At 42.9% G+C, this 20,644-nt stretch overlaps 1 protein-coding gene across 7 annotated transcripts in view; it reads left to right on the top strand.

Moving 5' to 3' along the window:
• The window catches only part of CACNA1B (calcium voltage-gated channel subunit alpha1 B), a 197,129-nt gene that overhangs the window by 101,665 nt on the left and 74,820 nt on the right, over positions 1 to 20,644 (top strand). For 4 of the 7 annotated variants that reach the window (XM_072747977.1, XM_072747973.1, XM_072747974.1 and 1 more), the window contains 2 exons: positions 1,906 to 2,721; positions 3,813 to 4,030. In XM_072747977.1, the coding sequence (XP_072604078.1) occupies positions 1,906 to 2,721; positions 3,813 to 4,030 (1,034 nt within the window). The remainder of the gene's footprint in view (positions 1 to 1,905; positions 2,722 to 3,812; positions 4,031 to 20,644) is intronic. The other 3 variants (XM_072747976.1, XM_072747975.1, XM_072747972.1) reach the window with 1 other exon arrangement.

The following is a 20,644-nucleotide window of genomic DNA, read 5'->3' as shown; positions in this document are numbered from 1 at the left end:
CATTTGTTTTGGTGCCAGGCTGGGATGGGTAGGTCCCCAGTGGTTCTAGGCTGAAGCTGAAGAAACAGAAGGTGTTAGGACTGTTGCAAGAAGTCCCCAGGATCAGGGAAGCACATGTGTCAGAGGAGGCAGGTCAGGGCCTGCTGTGGCAGCCGAAGGTGTGGGTTAGCAGATGGCCAGAGAGCCTGACAGTTGTTCCCCGTGCATTGCCCTGCCTGCCCACAGTATGGACTCCTAGGTGCGAGTCAGATATTGTATTCTTCTGCTTCCGTGTTTTTGACGCACTGCCCTGGAAATGGCTCCCCACTCTGGAGCTTGGACTTCACCTCCAAAGAGGTAGGCTTTGGCATCATAAACTTTGTGCAGGTCAATTGCGGGGACTAGGCTTTTCCCACACCTGGCCACCTCTGTCTTTGCAGGTCAGCATGGTGCTCAGTGACCCAGGGCACTGGAGCTGGTGGCCTGTCCAGCCTGGGCCCTGGTTTGAGGCCCCTCAGGCTGTGACTCTCTACCGTCAGTGCAGTTGGGGTCTGGCCAAGGCCTCGCATCTTTAGATGACCTTTTTTTTTCTGTTTTGCCTTTGCCTGCGTCTGATCCTGGCTCCGTCAGTGACTTGCTGTGGGGCCCTCTGTGAGTCACGCCTTCTAATAAGTTCAGTGTCTTTACCTGTGAAATGGGGACAGGAGCAGCACCTAATTCCTGAGGTAGTTGTGAGGATTGGATGAGGTGGGCACTGTAGCCCACAGCACAGTGTGGCTCTGAACAACACAGGTGCTACTACCACCACCACCAGGGTGGGTCTAGAAACCTCCAGAGGCTGAAGGACAAGACTCTGGCCTCAGATGAGGTTTCTGCTTGGCCGAGGTGGGACTGAGGTCGCCTACTTTGGAAGCCTTTTTCAGCACAGATTCCAGAATGCAAATGGCTTCCTATGTACCCTCGGTTGTGGAGCCCCACACGGGACTGTGTGGGTGAGGCTGAAGGGGGTCAAGCCTTTGGTAGCCTGTGCAGTGAGGGCCGAGACTCTGGAGCACCATGCCTGGTGCTGGAGGGCTCCTCTCTGCTCGGGTGGATGGACTGGGCTCTCTGTGGAGCCAGGAGAGGGGAGGGCATTGAGGAACACAGGAGATTGCATCTCTAGCCCTAGACCTAACTGCTAGGTTCCTGGGAGCAAGTGGTCACTGAACCAAATGGCAGCTGCCCAGATGGGGCTGACCAGCTTAGGCACAGCTTACCCTTTGCCCCCGATAGGGCTGCTGCCACTGTCCCCTTGCTCCCCAGGCTGCTGCCCGCCTCATTCCCAAGGACCCGCCTCTTCTCAGGGTCTCTCACAAACATCCCTGTCTCCTTCTGGCCAGCGGCTGTTTTTCTGGAAGTGGAGATAGAGAAGCCCCTCCCCGGGCAGCTCTACTCTGTGTTACAGCAAGGCCCGGGCTCCAGGACTGCTGAAGGGGGCTCGCTGCCTTCTGCCTCTTCCTTAGCCCTGCCCCGTTTGGGCGCTGCCCCCTACTCTCCCCATGTTGGCCTTCCTGGCTGGCAGCCCACCTGCCCTGGAAGCCTGTCTGCCACCTCATGCTGGTGCCTATCATTCCCACTGCCCCGCATCCCTTGGCCAAGGGCCCCTGTACACCCTCGAGGGTGGCCTTGAGCCCCCGCCCCCAGGCTGTTGCTCTCACAGTCTCTGGGATCCTGACACGGTAGGGGCAGTGCTGAATCCTTGTTACCCTGGGTATCGCCTCCTGGTTCTGCACTGACTGCTGGCGGTCTTGAGGGCTCCTGCCACCCCCGCTCCCTGCACCCTCTCTGCCATCCCTTCATCGCTGTGTCCATCTGTGGCTTCCCTGTGAGGCAGGGAGGTTGGAGAGCGGCTCAGGGGGCCTCCGCTCACTGCCGGTCTCCCCACAGCAGGCCGCAGAACTCGGCCAAGGCGCGCTCCGTGTGGGAGCAGCGGGCCAGCCAGCTGCGGCTGCAGAACCTGCGGGCCAGCTGCGAGGCGCTGTACAGCGAGATGGACCCGGACGAGCGGCTGCGCTACGCCACCACGCGCCACCTGCGCCCCGACATGAAGACGCACCTGGACCGGCCGCTCGTGGTGGAGCTGGGCCGCGACGGGCCGCGGGCTCCCGCCGGGGGCAAGGCCCGGCCCGAGGGCGCGGAGGCCGCGGAGGGCGCCGACCCGCCGCGCAGGCATCACCGGCACCGCGACAAGGCCCCGGCCCCCGGCCCCGCCCCGGCCCCGGCCCCGGCCCCGGCCCCGGCGGCCGCGGGCGAGCAGGACAGGGCGGACGGCCCGAAGGCCGAGGGCGGGGAGCCGGGGGCCCGGGAGGAGCGGCCGCGGCCGCACGGCAGCCGCAGCAAGGAGGCCCGGAGCGAGCGCGGCCGCGGCCCGGGCCCCGAGGGCGGCCGGCGCCACCACCGGCGCGGCTCCCCGGAGGAGGCGGCCGAGCGGGAGCCCCGGCGCCACCGCGCCCACCGGCACGCGCCCGAGCCGGGCAAGGAGGGCGGCGCGGCCGGGGCCAAGGGCGAGCGGCGAGCGCGCCACCGCGGCGGCCCGCGGGCTGGGCCCAGGGAGGCCGGCAGCGGGGAGGAGCCGGCGCGGCGGCACCGGGCGCGGCACAAGGCGCCGCCCACGCACGAGGACGCGGAGAAGGAGGCGGCGGAGAAGGAGGGCGAGGCCGAGGACCGCGACAAGGAGAAGGAGCTGCGGAACCACCAGCCCAAGTGAGGGAGGAGGGCGGGCGGGGCGGGGTCTGCAGTGGGGGGGCGTGGGTGCCGGGGTTGGGGGAGGGTGGGGGGGTGCCGGGGGGGGTGGCGGTGGGTGCGGGGGTGGGTGTGTGTGCCCGGGGGGGGGGGTGCCCGGGGGGGGGTGCCGGGGGGGGGGTGCCCAGCTGCCCCGCCACGCCCTGCGCCACTGTCCCTCCGCGATGGTGACCATCCTGCCTCGTGGGGTGACGTGTAGGATAATTAAACCTGCATGGGGCCGGGCAGCCTATGTTCAGTGAACGTCGGCAGGAGGGGAAGAGGACACGGGCGACAATTGTTGGGGCTGGTTTCGGACACGTTGGTGTGGGAAGAGTCTAGTAGCCCCGGGAAAAGAGAAAATCGGGGAGAGCCTGAGGGAGGCCTGAGGAGGCCACTGCACTCAATGGTAGAAGGGAAGAGGGCCTGCTAGGTGACCATGACACACAGGGCCTCCTGCCCGGCCACAGCAGCGCCACACAGACTGCTTCCTGGCTGGGACGGGATCCGACTCCAATTGTGAGAAACCTGGCGTCACAGGAGTCCCCGAGCTAAGGCCCACAGTCTGGGTGCTTGCCGTGGGCCACGGACCTCTCAGAACTCATGTAACTGGAGGCCACAGCTCAGGGTCAGCCCAGTCCAGGCACCGTCTTTATGTACAGAGCTCTGTGCTGGTGTGGCAGGGCTCCAGGTGGAGTAGCTTAGGGAAATATCCTCTTCCAGGCTTCTTCATTCTGCAAACAGTCCCCCTCCCCCCACTCCACTCTGTGTGTGTATGTATGTATATAAATATACATATATATGTGTACATATACACATATATACATACATACGTATACTCCATGTCAGCCATGTCTGGTCTTAGGCCAGGGACAGTCAGGGGAGTCAGCCCCATTTTACCTTTCAGATCTGAAAACACAGATTAAGTGATAAAAAACATATGAAATGCCAGAATAGCAGAGGAATGGGACAGGGATTTATCTGATCTGGATGGGGGCATAAGGAGCTGGATTTTGCAGACTGGATAGCATTTTGGGGCTGCATCAGACTCTAATGTATATTCTTGGTTGCAGGGAGCCACACAGTGACCTAGAAGCTGGTGGGACGATGGGTGTGGGCCCTGTACATGCATTGCCCAGCACTTGTCTACAGAAGGTGGAGGAACAGCCAGAGGATGCAGATAATCAGCGGAATGTCACACGGATGGGCAGCCAACCCTCAGACCTGAGTGCCACTGTGCATATCCCAGTGACGCTGACCGGTCCTCCTGGGGACACTGCGGCTGTTCCCAGTGAGTATCTCCCCATATCAGCGGGGCAGGCTCCGTTTGCTGTCCCCCCCCACCCCCCATGACAACTCTTTGGGGACAGAGCATGCCGGTATGAACCATTCCACCAGCTGCAGAGGAAGTCCTTTGTGGTGCATCTGTGCCTTGATGATATCTCTTTGTTTCCCAGTAGCCCAGAGGAGCACTGTTACTATTACATGTCACTATTCTCTATTCTCCTCTCTTCCAAGAATATTTGCAAATTACCAGCTCAGTGGTATTAATTAGAGTGCTGGGGGACAGCAGGAGGGAGCTGGACCAGGACTGCCCTTGGGGGGCTTACAGTCTCATCGGGAAGACAGACCTCAGGACAAGCATGACTTGTGTAGTTGTGTGAAAGCTCCTAAGGATCATGGTCCCAGACTTGATGGGGGCTGAGAACTAGCCTGAGGAGGCTAGGAGGAATTGTTGGGGTGCTGGTCTTCCCACGGACTTACATGCTCTATGATCCCTGCTCTGAGGTCCCCACAAGCCTTTGCCTGAACCCCTCTTTTTCTTCCCCTCACTCACACGTTCATGAGGTCCTGATTGAGCAGCGTCTCCGCTCCTGACCATGTGCAGGCATTGAGGGTACAGGGCAAACAAGATGCTATTCCTATCTTCAGGTCACTGTCCAGTAGGGAGAGATGTATAGAGATCAAATACAGTCTTCTCACACTGTGTGTGCACTAAGGGCAGAGGAAACGTTCCAGGGGGGAGAGGGAGAGACCACAGAAGCAGAGCTAACATGCAAAGCCAGATGAAGATTTAGGTCTCAAGCAGACCAGGTGCCATGAAACACCTGCCTGTGTTTGCAGATACGTCCATACACATAGACCTATGCATATGCCCCATATGCCTTGTGCAGGTGCTCTACCTGGGGCCCTGAACCAGTGTACAATGCTAGTTGTAGCAATGGGAGGTGGCTAGCTCTGGCTCTTAGGCTCCTCCTCTCTGCTTCTTGGGAGAAAGCTTTCCCTGGCCACTTCTCTTGTTTCACCATCCGTGGATATTAATGGGCCTGACTTCCCAGACTCCTGGAAGGCAGCCCCCCTGCTCTGATTCTCTCTGGCTAAGCCTGAGGAAAAGCCGAAGGTTTCTACCTGGCTTTTGTCCATGAGGCAGGTACAGTTCCTGGCCACCACTGATCTTTTTACTGTGCCTATAGTTTTGCCTTTTCCATAAAATCATGTAGTTGGAATCATACAGTGTATAGCCATTTCAGATTGGATTCTTTCTCCATGTCTTTTCGTGACTTGATAGCTCATTTCTTTTTGGTGCTGAATAGTATTTCATTGTCTGGATATAACCACATTTTATCCACCCACCGACTGAAGGACATCTTGGTTGCTTCCAAATGTTGGCAATTATGAATAAAGCTGTTCTAAGCATTCATGTTCAGGATTTTGTATGTTTTCAACTCATTTGGGTAAATAGCTAAGAGTATGACTGTTGAATTGTAAGGTAAGACTTTATTTAGTGTTGTGCGCGCTGGGGGCGACAACCGTTCAGGGCTGAGGGTAAGGGAATGAGGAAAAGAAAGGAGACATAAACAGAGTGGGAGCAGGAGGGACATATGGCCGGATTCAGCCACAATGCCAACTTTATTTGTATTATTTACTTTTTTATAAAGTAGGGTTGTTTAACAAGCAGGATATTTTAAGCTTAGTTTTCCAGACATGTCCTTTCACAGTAGACAGCAACAGTATGCGCCCTTGAATAGATAGCAATAGTATGCGTCCTTGAGCCATAAGCCTTTAACAATAAGGGTGAGACAGGTGGGCCGCGGTTGGAAGAGTCAACAGAGAGTCTTTGCTCGATCCATTAACCCCTTTCTGGCACGCGATCCATTAACCCCTTTCTGGCACGCGGCTCCCAACAATTTAGCTTTGTAAGAAACTGACAAACAGTCTAACAAAGGGACTGGATCGTTTTGCATTCCCACCAGCAGTGAATGAGATTTCCTGTTGTTCCACACCCTCTCCAGCATCTGGTGTTGTCAGTGTTTTGTATTGTTGCCATTCTAGTAAGTATGCAGTGGTATTTCATTGTTCTATTTTGCAATTCCCTAATGACATGTGATATTGAGCATCTTTTAATACACTTATTTGCCACCTGTATATCTTATTTGGTGAGGTACCTGTTTGTATCTTTTGCTGGCTTTTTAATTTTCTTATTTGAAAAAAAAATTGGGACTTAATTTTTTAAAGAGCAGTTTAAGGTTCAAAACAAAATAGAGAGGAAGGTGCAGGGAGTTCCCATGACTTGGTGCCTCCTCACATACATAGCCTCCCCCGTTAGCAACATTCCCCACCAGACAGTGCATTTGTTACCAAGGATGCGCCTGCTGACGTGTCATAATGACCTAAAGTCTATCATTTACCTTAGGGCTCCCTCTTGGTGGTGTACGTTCTGTGGTTTTGGACAAATGTACAATGACATATATCCATCATTATATGATACAGAGTATTTGAATTGCCCTAATAGTTCTCTGTGCCCTGTCTATTCATCCCTCCCCCTCCCCAACCTCGAGCAACCACTGATCTCTTTAGCGACCATTGTTTTACCTTATTCAGAATGCAACGTCATTGGAGTCATAGGGTACATAAACTTTTCAGATTGGCTTCTTTCACTTACCAATATATATTTAAGGTTCTTTCATGGCTTGTCATGGATTAAGAGCTCATTTCTTTTCAGCACCGAATAAAATTTCCATTGTCTGGGTGTTCCACAGTTTATTTATCCATTCATCTACTGGAGAACATCTTGGTTGCTTCTAAATTTTGGCACTTATGAATAAAGATGTTATAAACGTCTGTGTGTAAGATTTTGTATGAACTTGTTTTCAGCTTCTTTGGTTAAGGATATAATGGCTGGATCATATGGCAAGAGTATGTTTCATTTTGTAAGAAACCAGTGAACTGTCTATACCATTTTGCATTTCTACTGGTAACATGTGAGTGTTCCTCTTGTTCCACATCCTTGCCAGAATTTGGTATGGTCATTACTCCATATTTTGGTCATTCTGTGAATGTGTAGTGCTATCAAATTGTTTTAATTTGCATTTCCCTAATAATGTGTGATGTGGGACATTTTTTTTATACACTTATTTGCAATCTGCATTATCTTCTTTGGTAAGGTGTTTATTAAGGTCTTCGGCCCATTTTTAAGTCAGTTTGTTTTCTTATTTTTGATTTTTATGGAATTCTTTGTAAATTTTAGATAACACTATTTTTTTTTTATCAGATGTGTTTTTTGCAAATATTTTCTGCCATCTGTGGTTCATCTTCTTGTTTTCTTGACCTTGTCTTTCACAGAGCAGAATTTATTAATTTTAGTCATGTCCAGCTGATCCATTAATTCTTTCATGGATCATATCTTTGGTGTTATATTTAAGAAGGATAATCATAAACAAGTCATCTAGGTTTTCTCCTAAGTTATCCCCTAGGAGCTTTATTGTTCTGCATCTCACATTTAGGTCTATGAGGCATTTTGACTTAACTTCTGTGAAGGGTAATGTCTGCGTGTATATTCATTTTTGCATGTGGACATCTAGTTGTTCCTGCACCATTTGTTGAAGAGACAATCGTTGCCCCCACTGTTTACCTTTGTTCCTTTATCAATGATCACTTGACTGTATTTCCAGGGGTCTATTTCTGAGCTCTGTATTCTGTTCTGTTGCTCTATTTGTCTGTTCTTCACTGATACAATACTGTCTTGATCACTGTAACTTTATAGTGGGTCTTAAAGTTGGGTGGCATTGGTCCTCTAACTTTGTTCTTCTCCTTCTGTATCAAAATGTTGGCTATTCTGGGTCTTTTCCTTCTTCATATAAACTTCAGAATCATTTTGCTGATATCCATAAAATAACTTGAGATTTTGATTGGGATTGCACTGAATCTATAGGTCAAGTTGGGAAGAACTGATACCTTGACAGTATTAACTCTTCCTGTTCATGAACATGGAACATTTGTCTTTATTTAGTTCTTTGATTTCATTCATCAGAGTTTCAGTTTTCTATATGTAGATCTTATAGATATTTTGGTAGATTTATACTTAAGAATTTCATTTTGTGGAGAGCTAGTAGAAATGATACTGTGTTTTTTATTCCAAATTTCACTTATTCATTGTTGATAAATAGGAAAGTAATTGAGTTTTGTGTATTAACCTTGTATCCTGCAACCTTGCTAGAATCACTTTTAGTGTCAGGAGGGTTTTTTTTTTATTCTTTTGGGTTTTCCATATAGATTATCACATCATCCGTCAACAAAGCCAATTTTATATCTTCCTTTCCAGTCTGTATACATTTTATTTCCTTTTCTTGCCTTAGTGCATTAGTAAGGACTTCTAACATGATGTTGAAAGGAGTGATGAGAGGTGACATCCTCGCCTCGTAGACCTGATCTTAATGGGAAAACTTGAAGTTTCTCATCATTAAGTATGAGGTGAACTGTAGGTTTTTAGAAGATAGTCTTTATCAAGTTGAGAAAGTCTCCCTCTATTCCTAGTTTACTGAGAGTTTTTATGATGAATGTTAGATTTTGTCAAATACTTTTTGCATCTTTTTGCAAATACTATCAAGTGACTTTTCTTTTTTAATCTGTTGTTGTGATTATTAAATGATTTTCAAATGTTGGACCAGCCTTGAATATCTGGGATAGATCCCACTTGGCTATGGTATATAATTCTTTTTATACTTTGTGGAATTTTATATGCTAATATTTTGTTCAGAATTTTTGCATCTATGTTCGTGAGAAATATTGGTCCATAGTTTTCTTCTCTTGTAATGCCTTGTCTGGTGTTGTTATTAGGGTAATGGTGACCTCATAAAATGAGTTGGGAAGTACTTCCTTTGCTTCTATCGTTTGGAAGAGATTGTTGACAACTGGTATAATTTCTTCCTTTAAGTGTTTGGTAGAATCCATCAATGAACCCATCTGGGCCTGGTGCTTTCTATTTTGGAAGGCAGTTAATTTATGAATCCATCTCTTTAATAGTTAGAAGCCTATTTAGATTGTCTATTTCTTCTTGTCTGAATTTTTGGCAGATTTGTCCTTCCAAGGAATTGGTCCATTTCATGTAAGTTATTGGATTTGTGGGCCTAGGGTTGTTCTTAGTGTTCTTTTATTATCCTTTACAAGTTCATGAAATCAGTAGTGATGTCCCCTCTTTCATTTCTTATATTAGTTTTTGTGTTTTCCCTCTTTTTTCTTAGCCTAAGTAGAGGCTTATCAATTTTAATGATCTTTTCAAAGAAACAGTTGCATTGGTTTTGTTGATATTCTTTATGTATTTTCTGTTTTCAATTTCATTTATTTCTGCTTTAATTCATTTTTTAAAAAATTGTTTTTTGAGAGGGAAAGGGATGGAGGGAGAGGCAGAGGGAAAGGGAGAGAGAGAATCTTAAGCAGGCTCCACGCCCAGCATGGGCAATGTGTCAGTTTCATGACACTGAGATCATGATCTGAGTTGAAATCAAGAGTCAGACACTTAACCAACTGAGCCACCCACGTGCTCCTCTGCTCTAATTCTTATTACTTCTTTCCTTCAGTTTATTTTTAATGCTTTTTTTCTTTCGTTTCCTAAGGTGGGGGTTTAGATTACTGATTTTTAAATCTTTCTTTTCTAATATATGCATTCAGTGCTATAAATTTCCTTGTAAGCATTGCTCTTGCTGTATCCAGCAAACTGCTTGTTTTCATTTTCATTTAGTTAAAAATATTTTTACATTTCTCTTGAGATTTCCTCTTTGACCCATATGTTACTTAGAAGTGTGCTATTTAATTTCTACATATTTGGGGGTTTTTCATCTATTTTTCTGTTATGATTTCTAGTTTAGTTCCATTATAGCCTGAAAACGACATTTTTGCCTTCCTTTTAACTGGGTTATTTGTTTTCTAATTATTGATTTTTAAGATTTCTTTTGTGTTTTGGATACAAGTCTTTTATCAGGTATGTAGTTTGGAAGTGATTTCCCCCTTGTCTTTTCATGCTCTTACTGTCTAGTGTTTCTGATTGTTACTGGTGCAAGGGTTAATTTGGTTTCTGTCATGGCTTCTGTTAGGAGCAGAAATCTTGCCTATTGACTTTCCTGTGTCAATTTTGTATCCTATTACCTTTCTGAGCTTTCATATTGTGTATTAGTTTTAGCATTGACTCTTTGACTTTTTTCCAAGTATATTTGCAAAACTTCTACAAATATAGTTCTAACTATTCCTTTCCAATTTAGAGCTCTCATTTTTTTTAACTTTTAGATTTTTTGCATGATTGCACTAGCTAATACACTATCAGGTAACAATGAATTTAGTGGGCACCCTTACCTTATTTCTACCCGTACTAAGTAAGATTCTGGTTTTGGGCTTGAGGTGTGTGTGTGTGTGTGTGTGTGTGTGTACAATCTAATTCCTATTTCAAAAAGTATTTATCTGGAATAGAGGTTGAATTTTGTTAAAGGCCTTTTCAAGACCTTTTCCCCCTTAAATATGGGGATTTATAGTAATGAACTTTCTGCTATTAAACTGTCTTTGCGATCTTAGAATAAACTCCACTTTGTTAACATTTTTTTAAGACTTGTAAGTAATTTCTACATCTAACATGGGACTCGAACTCACAACCCCAAGATGAAGAGCCGCATGCTCTATTGACTGAGCCAGCCAGGCACTCCAGTTAACATTTTTTTTTAATGTGATGTTATGATTTGTTAATATTTTATGTAGGATTTTGGGGTTGATACTTTTTTCTGATGTCAGAAAAACATCTTTTTCTTTTAGGGTTCTCAGACCCAATTTCAACATTGCAGAGGTTCTCCAGCCCCAAGCACCAAGCAATTCTTGAACACCAGTAGGGTATCTGAGAATTCAACTCAATTCTAATACTACTAGTACCTACTAGTAGATAGTATCAGGTTCCACAGGCTAAGGGTTCAGTCCTACAAGAGTGCCTCCCACGTTCTACTTCAGTTACCAGTGAGAAGCCCTAGGCTGTCACCTGTGCTTCTGACCTTCCAGCTCCAGAGTGGAAGTTCCAACGACCTCCTTAAGCTCTTTAAATTTGCTCACAGAACTCAGGGAAACACTTAAGTTTACCAGTTTGTTAAAGGATATGATAAAGGATAAGAATCAATAGCTAGGGATCCCTGGGTGGCACAGCGGTTTGGTGCCTGCCTTTGGCCCAGGGCGCGATCCTGGAGACCCAGGATCGAATCCCACATTGGGCTCCCGGTGCGTGGAGTCTGCTTCTCCCTCTGCCTGTGTCTCTGCCTCTCTCTCTCTCTCTCTCTCTCTCTGTGACTATCATAAATAAAAATTTAAAAAAAATTAAAAAAAAAGAATCAATAGCTAGATGAAGAGATACATAGGGTGAGGTCTGGGGAAGGGATGTGGAGCTTCCATGCCTTCTACTGGCATGCCATTCTTCCCAGTATCCATCTGTTCACCAACCCAGAGGCTCTCTGAACCCAGTCTTTGGGTTTTCATGGAGGCTTTGTTGCAGTCCTGATTGACTAAGTCATTGGCTATTGGCTGATTCTTCCTCTAGCCCCCTATTCCCTCCCTAGACGTCAGGGTTGGGGCTGAAAGTTTCCACCCTCTTAGTGTGTTAGTCCTCCTGACAATCAGCCTCTGCCCTTGGGTGGAGTCCAGAAGTCACCTTCATTAGTCACCTTTATGGTTCTGAAGTGTTCTCAGGAACTGTGGATGAGGGCCAGATGCATCTGAGAAATTCATCTGAGTGGCCAAATATATATTTCTTATGAATCATTATGTTGCATATATATTTTTAAAGATTTTATTTATTCATTCATGAGACACACACACACACACAGGATCCCCTATGTTGCATATTTTAAAGTGAGTTGTGGGCAGCCCCGGTGGTGCAGCGGTTTAGTGCCACCTGCAGCCTGGGGTGTGATCCCATAGATCCAGGATCGAGTCCCACATCAGGCTCCCTGCATGGAGACTGCTTCTCCCTCTGCCTATGTCTCTGCCTCTCTCTCTTTCTGAATAAATAAATAAATCTTAAAAAAAATAAAATAAAAAATAAATAAAGTGAGTTGTGTTCTGTAGCTTTTTTATCTTATGTTCAAGTATCATTAGGTTTAGATATGAATGCTATATAGTTGCCTTATGCTTAACTTCATTAATCCAAACGTTATAATGTTTCCATTTTCTATTATTTTATTTATCTTTTTTAAAGATTTATTTATTTATTTATGATAGACATAGAGAGAGAGAGAGAGGCAGAGACACAGGAGGAGGGAAAAGCAGGCTCCATGCCGGGAGCCCAATGTGGGACTCCATCCCGGGTCTCCAGGATCGCGCCCTGGGCCAAAGGCAGGCGCCAAACCGCTGAGCCACCCAGGGATCCCCATTTCCTATTATTTTAAATGGGAAAAAATTATAATGTGCTATAAAAATTATAATGCATTAAAGTTGGTTGTACTCAAAATCCCCAATTAATTTTTAAAAATATAACTGGAGCACCTGAGTGGCTTAGTTGGTTAAGTGTCCAACTCTTTGTGTGTGTGTGTGTGTGTGTGTGTGTCCAACTCTTGATTTTGGCTCAGGCAGGCCATCATCTCTGGGTCATGAGACCTAGCCTCATGTCAGGCTTCACACTCAGCAGGGAGTCTTCTTGGGATTCTCTCCCTTTGCCCCTCCCCCTGCTTGTGCTCTCTTTCTCTCTCTCTAAAAATAAATAAATCTTTAGAAATATAATTAAAGTATACACACTGAAAAGTAAAAACTATCGTATTAGGACAAAAAAAGGCTTAATGCATTCCCTGATCACCACAGTTACAACAGCTATTAACAAGCAATTGCTTTGGACACTTCCTTTCTTGAAACTTACGCACTTTTCAAAAACATCCACCCATTAACTCATAGTTAACCAACTGAACTTGGAATCTTGGCTGAGAGTTTTTTCCTACATTTTTTTGGTTAAAAATGTTATATTGAGGGGCGCCTGGGTAGCTCAGTCAGTTAAACAGCGGACTCTTGATTTCGATTCAGGTTGAGATTTCAGAGGACTGGGATAGAGCCCTAGGTCTGGCTCTGCACTTAGCGGGGAGTCTGTTCCTCCTCCCTCTGCCCCTCTCCCTGAGCTTGCTCTCTCTCAAATAAGTAAATAAGTAAATCTTTTTAAAAATGTTAGATTGGGTTTGGGGGAAGTATACATTTTTCCTATATAAATGTCAGCCAAAAAACCCCCCAACAACATTGTGCTGTGAGGTGCATATGTTTTCCTGAAGTGAGGTAATTATTAAAGTGAGGAATCTTCCTCACTCTATGAGGAAGATTTACCCGAGGTGGTCTATAAGCTATACCTCTTACTGATTCACAAAAAGAATTAGAAAGTTTTCTTCTTTTCCTTTTCTGAGATAGCTTAAGTAGCATTAGGATTGCTTGGTCTTTAAAGATTTGGTTAGATTCTCTTGTGAAACCATCTGGCTCTAGTTTATTTGGGAAGGGCAATTCTTTGATAATTTCTTTATTCTGTATAGATATTATCTGTTTAAACTTATCTCCTGAGATTGTTTTGGCAAATTACAATTTCCTTAGAAATGATCATTTGATCTAGGTTTTCCAGTTTATGTATATATACAGTTATGCAAAGAAGTGGCCTAAGTTTTTAAAAAATTTTTCTGTTTTCTCCTTTATGTTTTCCTCTTTTATTTCTTGATTAGATTAGTGACATATATTTTGTAGGTTTTCATAAGAAGAACCAACACTTTATTTATTAGTTCTACTGTGGTTTTGTTTTTTAATCTGTTACTCTCCAATTTTATCTGTATTATTTCCCTCTTGTCTTTTTGTTTTACTTTGTTGTTTCTTTACTAGCTTCCTGAGTTAGAGTTTAGTTTACTTATTTTATTCCTTAATATTTGTTATATGATTATTTAAAGCTATGAATTGTCCTCTGATTACTGATTTAATTGTATGCTATAGATTCTGACATTTGGTGTCTTCATTTTCATCAAATTTTAAAGAAATTATGTAATTTTGGTTTGCATTCCCCCAGGTATTTGTAGATTCCTTGGAAATTTCTACATAAAGGATCAAGTCATCTGCTAATGAACAGTTTTATTTTTCACTTTATGATGTGTGTGCCTTTTATTTCCTTTTCTTCCCTCATTGCACTATCGACCTCCAGAACTGTGTTGCATAGCAGTGGTGGGAGCTGATGCCCTTCTCTGATTCCCATCTTGGGGGAGGAAGGAACATATAGTCTTTCAACATGAAGTATGATATTAGCTGTAATTTTTTAGTTTTTGTTTTTTTGAGGGGAGTGTTGCTAGATGTTCTTTATCAAGTTGAGGAAGTTCCCCCTTTATTCCTTTTTTCCCCTGAGAGCTTTTGTGTTAAATCAGCACTAAATTTTGTCAAATGATTTTCTGCATCAATCGATGGGATCATGTAGTTTTTCTTTTGTAATATGGTAGTTTACATTGATTGCCTTTCAAGTATTAAGTCAGCCTTGCACCCCCTAGGATAAGCTCTATTGGTCATTGCTTACAGTTATTTTTATATATTGCTGATTTGTGTTTATTAATATTTGGTTAAGAAGTATTTCCTCTGTATTCATGAGGGATGTTGGTACCTTTTTTCTTTCCTTTTTTTTTTTTTTTTGGTGTTATCTTTTTTTTTCAAGATTTTATTTATTTATTTATGAGAGACAGACAGAGACAGAGAGATAGAAAGGCAGAGACACAGGCAGAGGGAGAAGCAGGCTCCACGCCTGGAGCCTGACGTGGTACTTGATCCCGGGTCTCCAGGATCACGCCCTGGGCTGAAGGTGGCGCTAAACCGCTGAGCCATTCGGGCTGCCCTATCTTTTGGTTTTGGTATCACAATAGTCCTAAATTCATAATATGAATTGGAAAGTGTTCCTTCTGTTTTTTAGAAGTGATTCTGTAGAATTGGTGTTAATTGTCCTTTAGACATTTGGTAGGATTTGTCAATGAAACATGTCTTTTTGGAATTGAAAAATAGTCATCAAAAGTGACAAGGCTGTGTTACCTATTTCATATTGGGTGAGTTGTCGTAGTTTGTGCTCTTAAAGGAATTGATTGGTTAATTTCGTTTAATATGTCAAATTTGTGTGTATGTGTAGTTGTTTGTAGTATTTTTTTTATTTTAAAGATTTTATTTATTAATTTATTATTAATTAATTTATTTATTTTGAAAAGATTTTATTTATCTATTCATGAGAGACACACACACAGAGGCAGAGACACAGGGAGAGCGAGAAGCAGGCCCCATGCAGAGTACCCGACGTGGGACTTGATCCTGGGTCTCCAGGATCACACCCTGGGCTGAAGGCCGTGCTAAACCTCTGAGCCACCTGGGCTGCCCATCTTTATTATCCTTTTCACGTCTTTGTGATCTGTAGGGACAGCCCTGTCTCATTCCTGATATTGGTAATTTGTGCTTTCTCTCTTTTATTTCTATGAGTCTTACCAGAAATGTGTTACTCTTAATGATCTTTTCAAAGAATCAGATTCTTTTTAAATTTATTTTTTCTATTGTTTTTCTGGTTACAGTTGCATTTTATTTCTGCTCTATTATTTTCCTCTTTCTGTTGCTTTTGTTCTATTTTGTCCTGATTTAGTTTCTTGAGGTAGGAGCTTAAGTTACTGATTTGAGTCTTTGCTTTGTTCTAAGGTAAACATTTAGTGTCATAAATTTTCGTTTTAGTACTGCTTTATCTATGTCTTCCAGATTTTGGTATTTTATTTTCATTCAGTTCTATTTAAAATATTTCCCTTGAGACTTCATCTTTGAATCATGAATTATTTAGAAGTATGTGGTTTAGTTTCCAAGTGTTTGGAGATTTTCCTCTTATCTTTCTGTTACTGACTTCTTTCGAGTTTGATTATTTTGTGGCAAGTGAACATACTCTGTATTATTTTTAATTCTTTCAAATTTGCTAAGGCTTGTTTTATGGCCCCGTATATGGCATATCTTGGTATATGGTCTATGGGTACTTGAAAAGAATGTATGCAGTTGCTGCTGGTGGTGGTGGTGTTCTGTAGGTGTCAGTTGGATCCTGTTGGTGGATGGTGTTGAGTTCTGTGTGCATGCTGATCTTCTGTCTAGATATGTCACTTGCTGGGAAAGGGATGTTCAAGTCTCCAACTATAATTGTGGAATTTGTCTGTGTCTTCTTTCAGTTCTGTTAGTTTTTGCTTCACATATTTTGCATCATTGTAGTTGAGTGCATGCACATTTAGAATTGCTGTCTTCTTGAAAGGTTGACTCTTATTGTTGTGTAATGTGTCTTTCTGTACCTGATAATTTTCTTTGCTCTGTTGTCTACTTTATCTGATATGAAGATACCTAGTCCTACTTTATTTTGATTAATATTTGCATGGTATATCTTTTCACCTTTCTACTTTCAAACTAGCTATGTGGTTGTATTTTAAGTTAGTTTCTTATAGCCAGCATATAAATGGGTTATGTTTTAGTTCCGTTTTATAGTTGGCATATTCAGACCATTTACATTTAATATAATTGTATATGTTATAGCAAGTCTGCTGTTTCATTTTTTTGTTTATTCTTTCTGTTTTCTATTTTTCTGGTTTCTTTTTTCTTTCCCTCCTGTGGGTTACTTCTATGTATTTTAGAATTTTATTTTGATTTATCTGTAGTATTTTTGAGTGTATCTCTTTGTATTTTTTTAATGATTGCTCTATGTATTACATTATATATATTTAACTTATCCCAGTCCACTGGGGTTGTCATTGTACAAGTTTAAGTGATATATAGAAGGTTTACCTCTCTTTTTCCTTCCCATGCATAAATGTCTTTTTTTCTCATGTATTAATTATTTCCCCACATATCTTTAGGACCCCACATATATTTAAGACTACATCAATGTGTTATAATTTTTGCTTCAACTGTCAAATATAATGTAGAAAATCCAAGAGGAGAAGGAGAATGTGTTGTATTTACCCATATTTTTACTTCTGTTATTTTCTTCTTTCCTGATATTCCAATTTTTCTTCTTTCATAATTTACTTTCTATTTAGAGGGGCTTCCTTAGTGTTTCTTTTAGGGCTGGACTGCAGATGACAAGTTCTCTAAGTTTTCCTTCATCTGAGAGTATCTGGATTTTCCCTTCATTCCTGAAGGATGTTTTCACTGGGTGTAAATTCTGGGTTGACAGTTCTTTTTTTTTCAGCACTTGAAAAACGTGTGCCTCTTCCTTCTGACCTCCATGGTTTCTGATGAGAAATCCACTGTCATTCGAATTGTTTTCTTCCTATAGGTAAGCTGTTGTTTCTCTCTCGCTGCTTTCAAGATTTTTTCTTTGTCTTTATATTTCAGAAGTTTGATTATGATGTATTTTGGCATGGGTTTCTTTAGGTTTATTGTGTTTGGGATTTGCTCAGCTTCTTGAATTTGTAGGTTTGTGTCTTTTTACCAAATTTGGAAATTTTTTCATCCATTCTGTCTTTGAATACATCTTCAGCTCCGCCTTCTTTCTCTTTTCTTTCCAGGACTCTGTTGACATGAATGGTAGATCTTTTGTCCTAGTCCCAGAGGTCCCTGAAGCTCTGTTCACCTTTTTCAGTCTATTTTCTCTCTGTTGTTCTAATTGGGTAATTTCTATTGTTCTGTCTTCCAGCTCACCAGTTCTTTCCTTTGTGCCTTCCATTCTGCTGTTGAGCCCATCTATTGAGTTTTTCACTTCAATTATTGTATTTTTCAGTTCTTAAATTTATATTTAATTCTTTATATCTTCTATTTCTTTGCTATGACTTTCTATTTCTTTGCTGAGATTTTCTATTTTTTCATTTGTTTCAAGTGTTTTTATTGTCTGCTGAAGCATTTTTATGATGGGTGCTTTAAAATTATTTTCAGATAATTCTAACATCTGTATCATCTTGGTGTCTATTGATTGTCTTTTCTCATTCAAATTAACATTTTCCTGGTTCTTGGTGTGATAAGTGACTTTTTTATTTGGACCTTAGATATTTTAATATTGTAAACCTCTGAGTTTTACTTAAGTCTTCTGTTTTAGCTTGTCTACTGTGGTACCTGTCCAGCAGGGGGAGGGTGAGTGAGCTGCCTCATTACTGACAGATGAAGGTGAAAGCACAGGTTTCTCATTCGACTTCCATTGACACCCACAGCCAGTGGGAGCAGGTTCTTTGTTCCTGCGGGGCCTCCACTGATAACACCCTATCTGAGAGATGTGGGAGTGCCTTGTTACTGTTCTCCACATGACCTCCACTGACATAGGAGTGAACTTCATTACTTTTGGGGGGTGGTAAAGTCCTGGTTTTCTACTACAATTCACTGTGGCAAGAAAAAGGAAGGGATGCCTCATTATTTCTGGGTAGGAATTGCAGTTCAGGCTACACATGTGATCTTTATTGGTATCACATGGGTTGGGGGCTTGTTCCCACAAGGTGAGGATGGAAGTCTCTGCTCCCTACTTGGCTATCTCTTATTCCACCCCAGCAGAGGCTTTGGGGTACCTCATTTTAGGCTAGTGAGGGTAGAAGTCTGCACTCTCGACTTGGTCTCTGCTCGTATGAGCTGAGGTAGAAGTGCATTTTTTTTCTGGGGTGTTTGGCTATAGTCAAGTGGTTATTGTCTGTAAGTTTCCTGTCTTACTAGGCTGCACCTTTCCTGATCCTGTCATTAGGGAAAGCTGGCTTTCCTGTGGGATTTAAAAAATCTGTACCTATGGGGATTTCTAGGTTGCTGGCTTTTCCTACACCAAGGTTGTTTGAGGCATAGAAGAAAACCCAGAAAAGAAAAACTTATTGCTATGTTATTCCTCAGGCCCCAAAGGCCCTAAGTGATCTGGCTTCTCTCCACCTTTCAGAATTTTCTTACATTTGCCTTATATAAGATGCCCAGGGGTCTTCGTTGTGCTCAGTGGGATGATCTTTATAAGAGCTCAAGTCTTGAGTCCGTTTTTATATATGACATAAGGTGAGAGTAAAAGGTTTTAAAATTTTGTTTATTTATTTATTATCCTCCAACCCCCCCTCTGTCCGCATGGACATGCATTTGTTCTGTTGTCATTTGTTGAAAAAGTTATCCTCTTTTCATAGAATTTCTTTGGCACTTTTATAAAAAATCAATTGACAGGTGCTGTTTTATTTCAGGAAAAATTCTGGGATTGCAGTCTTAAATGTTCATTCTATTATGTTGTTTTACTTTTGTTTTTCAGACATTCCAGTTACACAGATGTTGATCTATTTTGTCTTCTGTATGTCACTTTCTCTCTGATTCTTTTGAAAGCTCATTCTCTATTTTATACATTTCCTCTTGGCTTATTTGACCCCTGTCTTCATCTTGCTGTAATTTCAGTCATGTCTGTTTTTCCTTGGAGTCCTTGTAGTTTCTGAGACAGTCTTGTCTTTCTCTTTAACTTCATTTCTCAGATGATTTCTATTTCAGTTTCTCTCCTGAGTTTGATCAGCTCACATCTCTCATCTCCTGGTTTTCAATATGTTTTTGTATTGAGCTTTTCCTCTTATTTGTGGTGGTTTTTCTTATGAGCAATTGCTGGTTTAATTATATTTGATTCATGTTAGAAAGTTGTGTTCTAGGTGTCCTCTGCTTTGCCATTATTTCTTTTGTGGAGTATTTTTATTAGCTGAAACGTTTCCTCCTTACTTTCTGTTTTCTTGTGGTAGAAGCTTTGTATGGATGTTGGGTTCCACTTTCTGAAAATGAGGAAGTGTGTTTGTTGACTTTTCCTGGACCAGTAAATTTCACGTGATTTTGTGGAGAACAGGGAAGGGCTTTGACGACTCACTTGCTCTCTGGGTCAAGAGCACCCTCTTCTGGTAGTACAGCGAATCCTGTCCCTTTACTAGGTGGTGCCTTGTTGGGAGTGCTGTCTAGTTCTAGTTCCATGTCTAATTCTAGATACCCCATCCCTGGAGGTCGCTGGACCACAGCCATCACAAAGCCACTGAAATGTGCTGCTCCCTTCTGACTGTGCCCTTTGCCTGCAGAAGCAGTGTCTTTCTGAGATTGCTGTCTTAGTTCCATGTACTTCCTGGGGGTCACCAGGAGTGGGGCTCAGACCTCAGTATTTCTCTGCTTAGGGCAAGGCCCTCTCTTCCATGGACGAACATTTGCTGATATGTCCATGTCTCACCATCACCTTTACACTGCTGTCCTTTCCCCTCTCCACACAATCCCTGCTTGATGCCTGATCCTGCAGACTTCAGGGTTCATTTTCCTACTTACATGTAAATTCAAGCTTGTACTTTTCTTATTTCCCATACACTGTGGATTATTTTATTATCTTTGCTTGTTGGCTGTGTAGTTTATAGGGGATATAGGGAGAACTTAAATATAGGTGGCTGCAATTATCTGTAGGAAAACCTCTTATCTTTTTAGTTTCTGCTGGATTTATAGTTATGGTCACTGTGACATTTCTAATTTCCTTCCTTCTCTCCTAAAAATTTGTCGAGTTAAAAATTGTCAAGCAAAAAAATATATATCAATTTTTGATATTTCAGTTTTGGGCTTTCTTGTTCTTCTCCACTATATCTTTGTTTTTCTATTTTATTTCTGTTCTTCTTAGTTTTTTTCTTCTACTTTCTTTATCTTCATCATAATATTATTT

This window comes from Vulpes vulpes, chromosome 2, assembly GCF_048418805.1.
Source record: "Vulpes vulpes isolate BD-2025 chromosome 2, VulVul3, whole genome shotgun sequence".
Taxonomy (NCBI): domain Eukaryota; kingdom Metazoa; phylum Chordata; class Mammalia; order Carnivora; family Canidae; genus Vulpes; species Vulpes vulpes.
The sequence above is the reverse complement of the archived record's forward strand: the minus strand, read 5'-3'. Positions and strand labels throughout refer to the sequence as shown.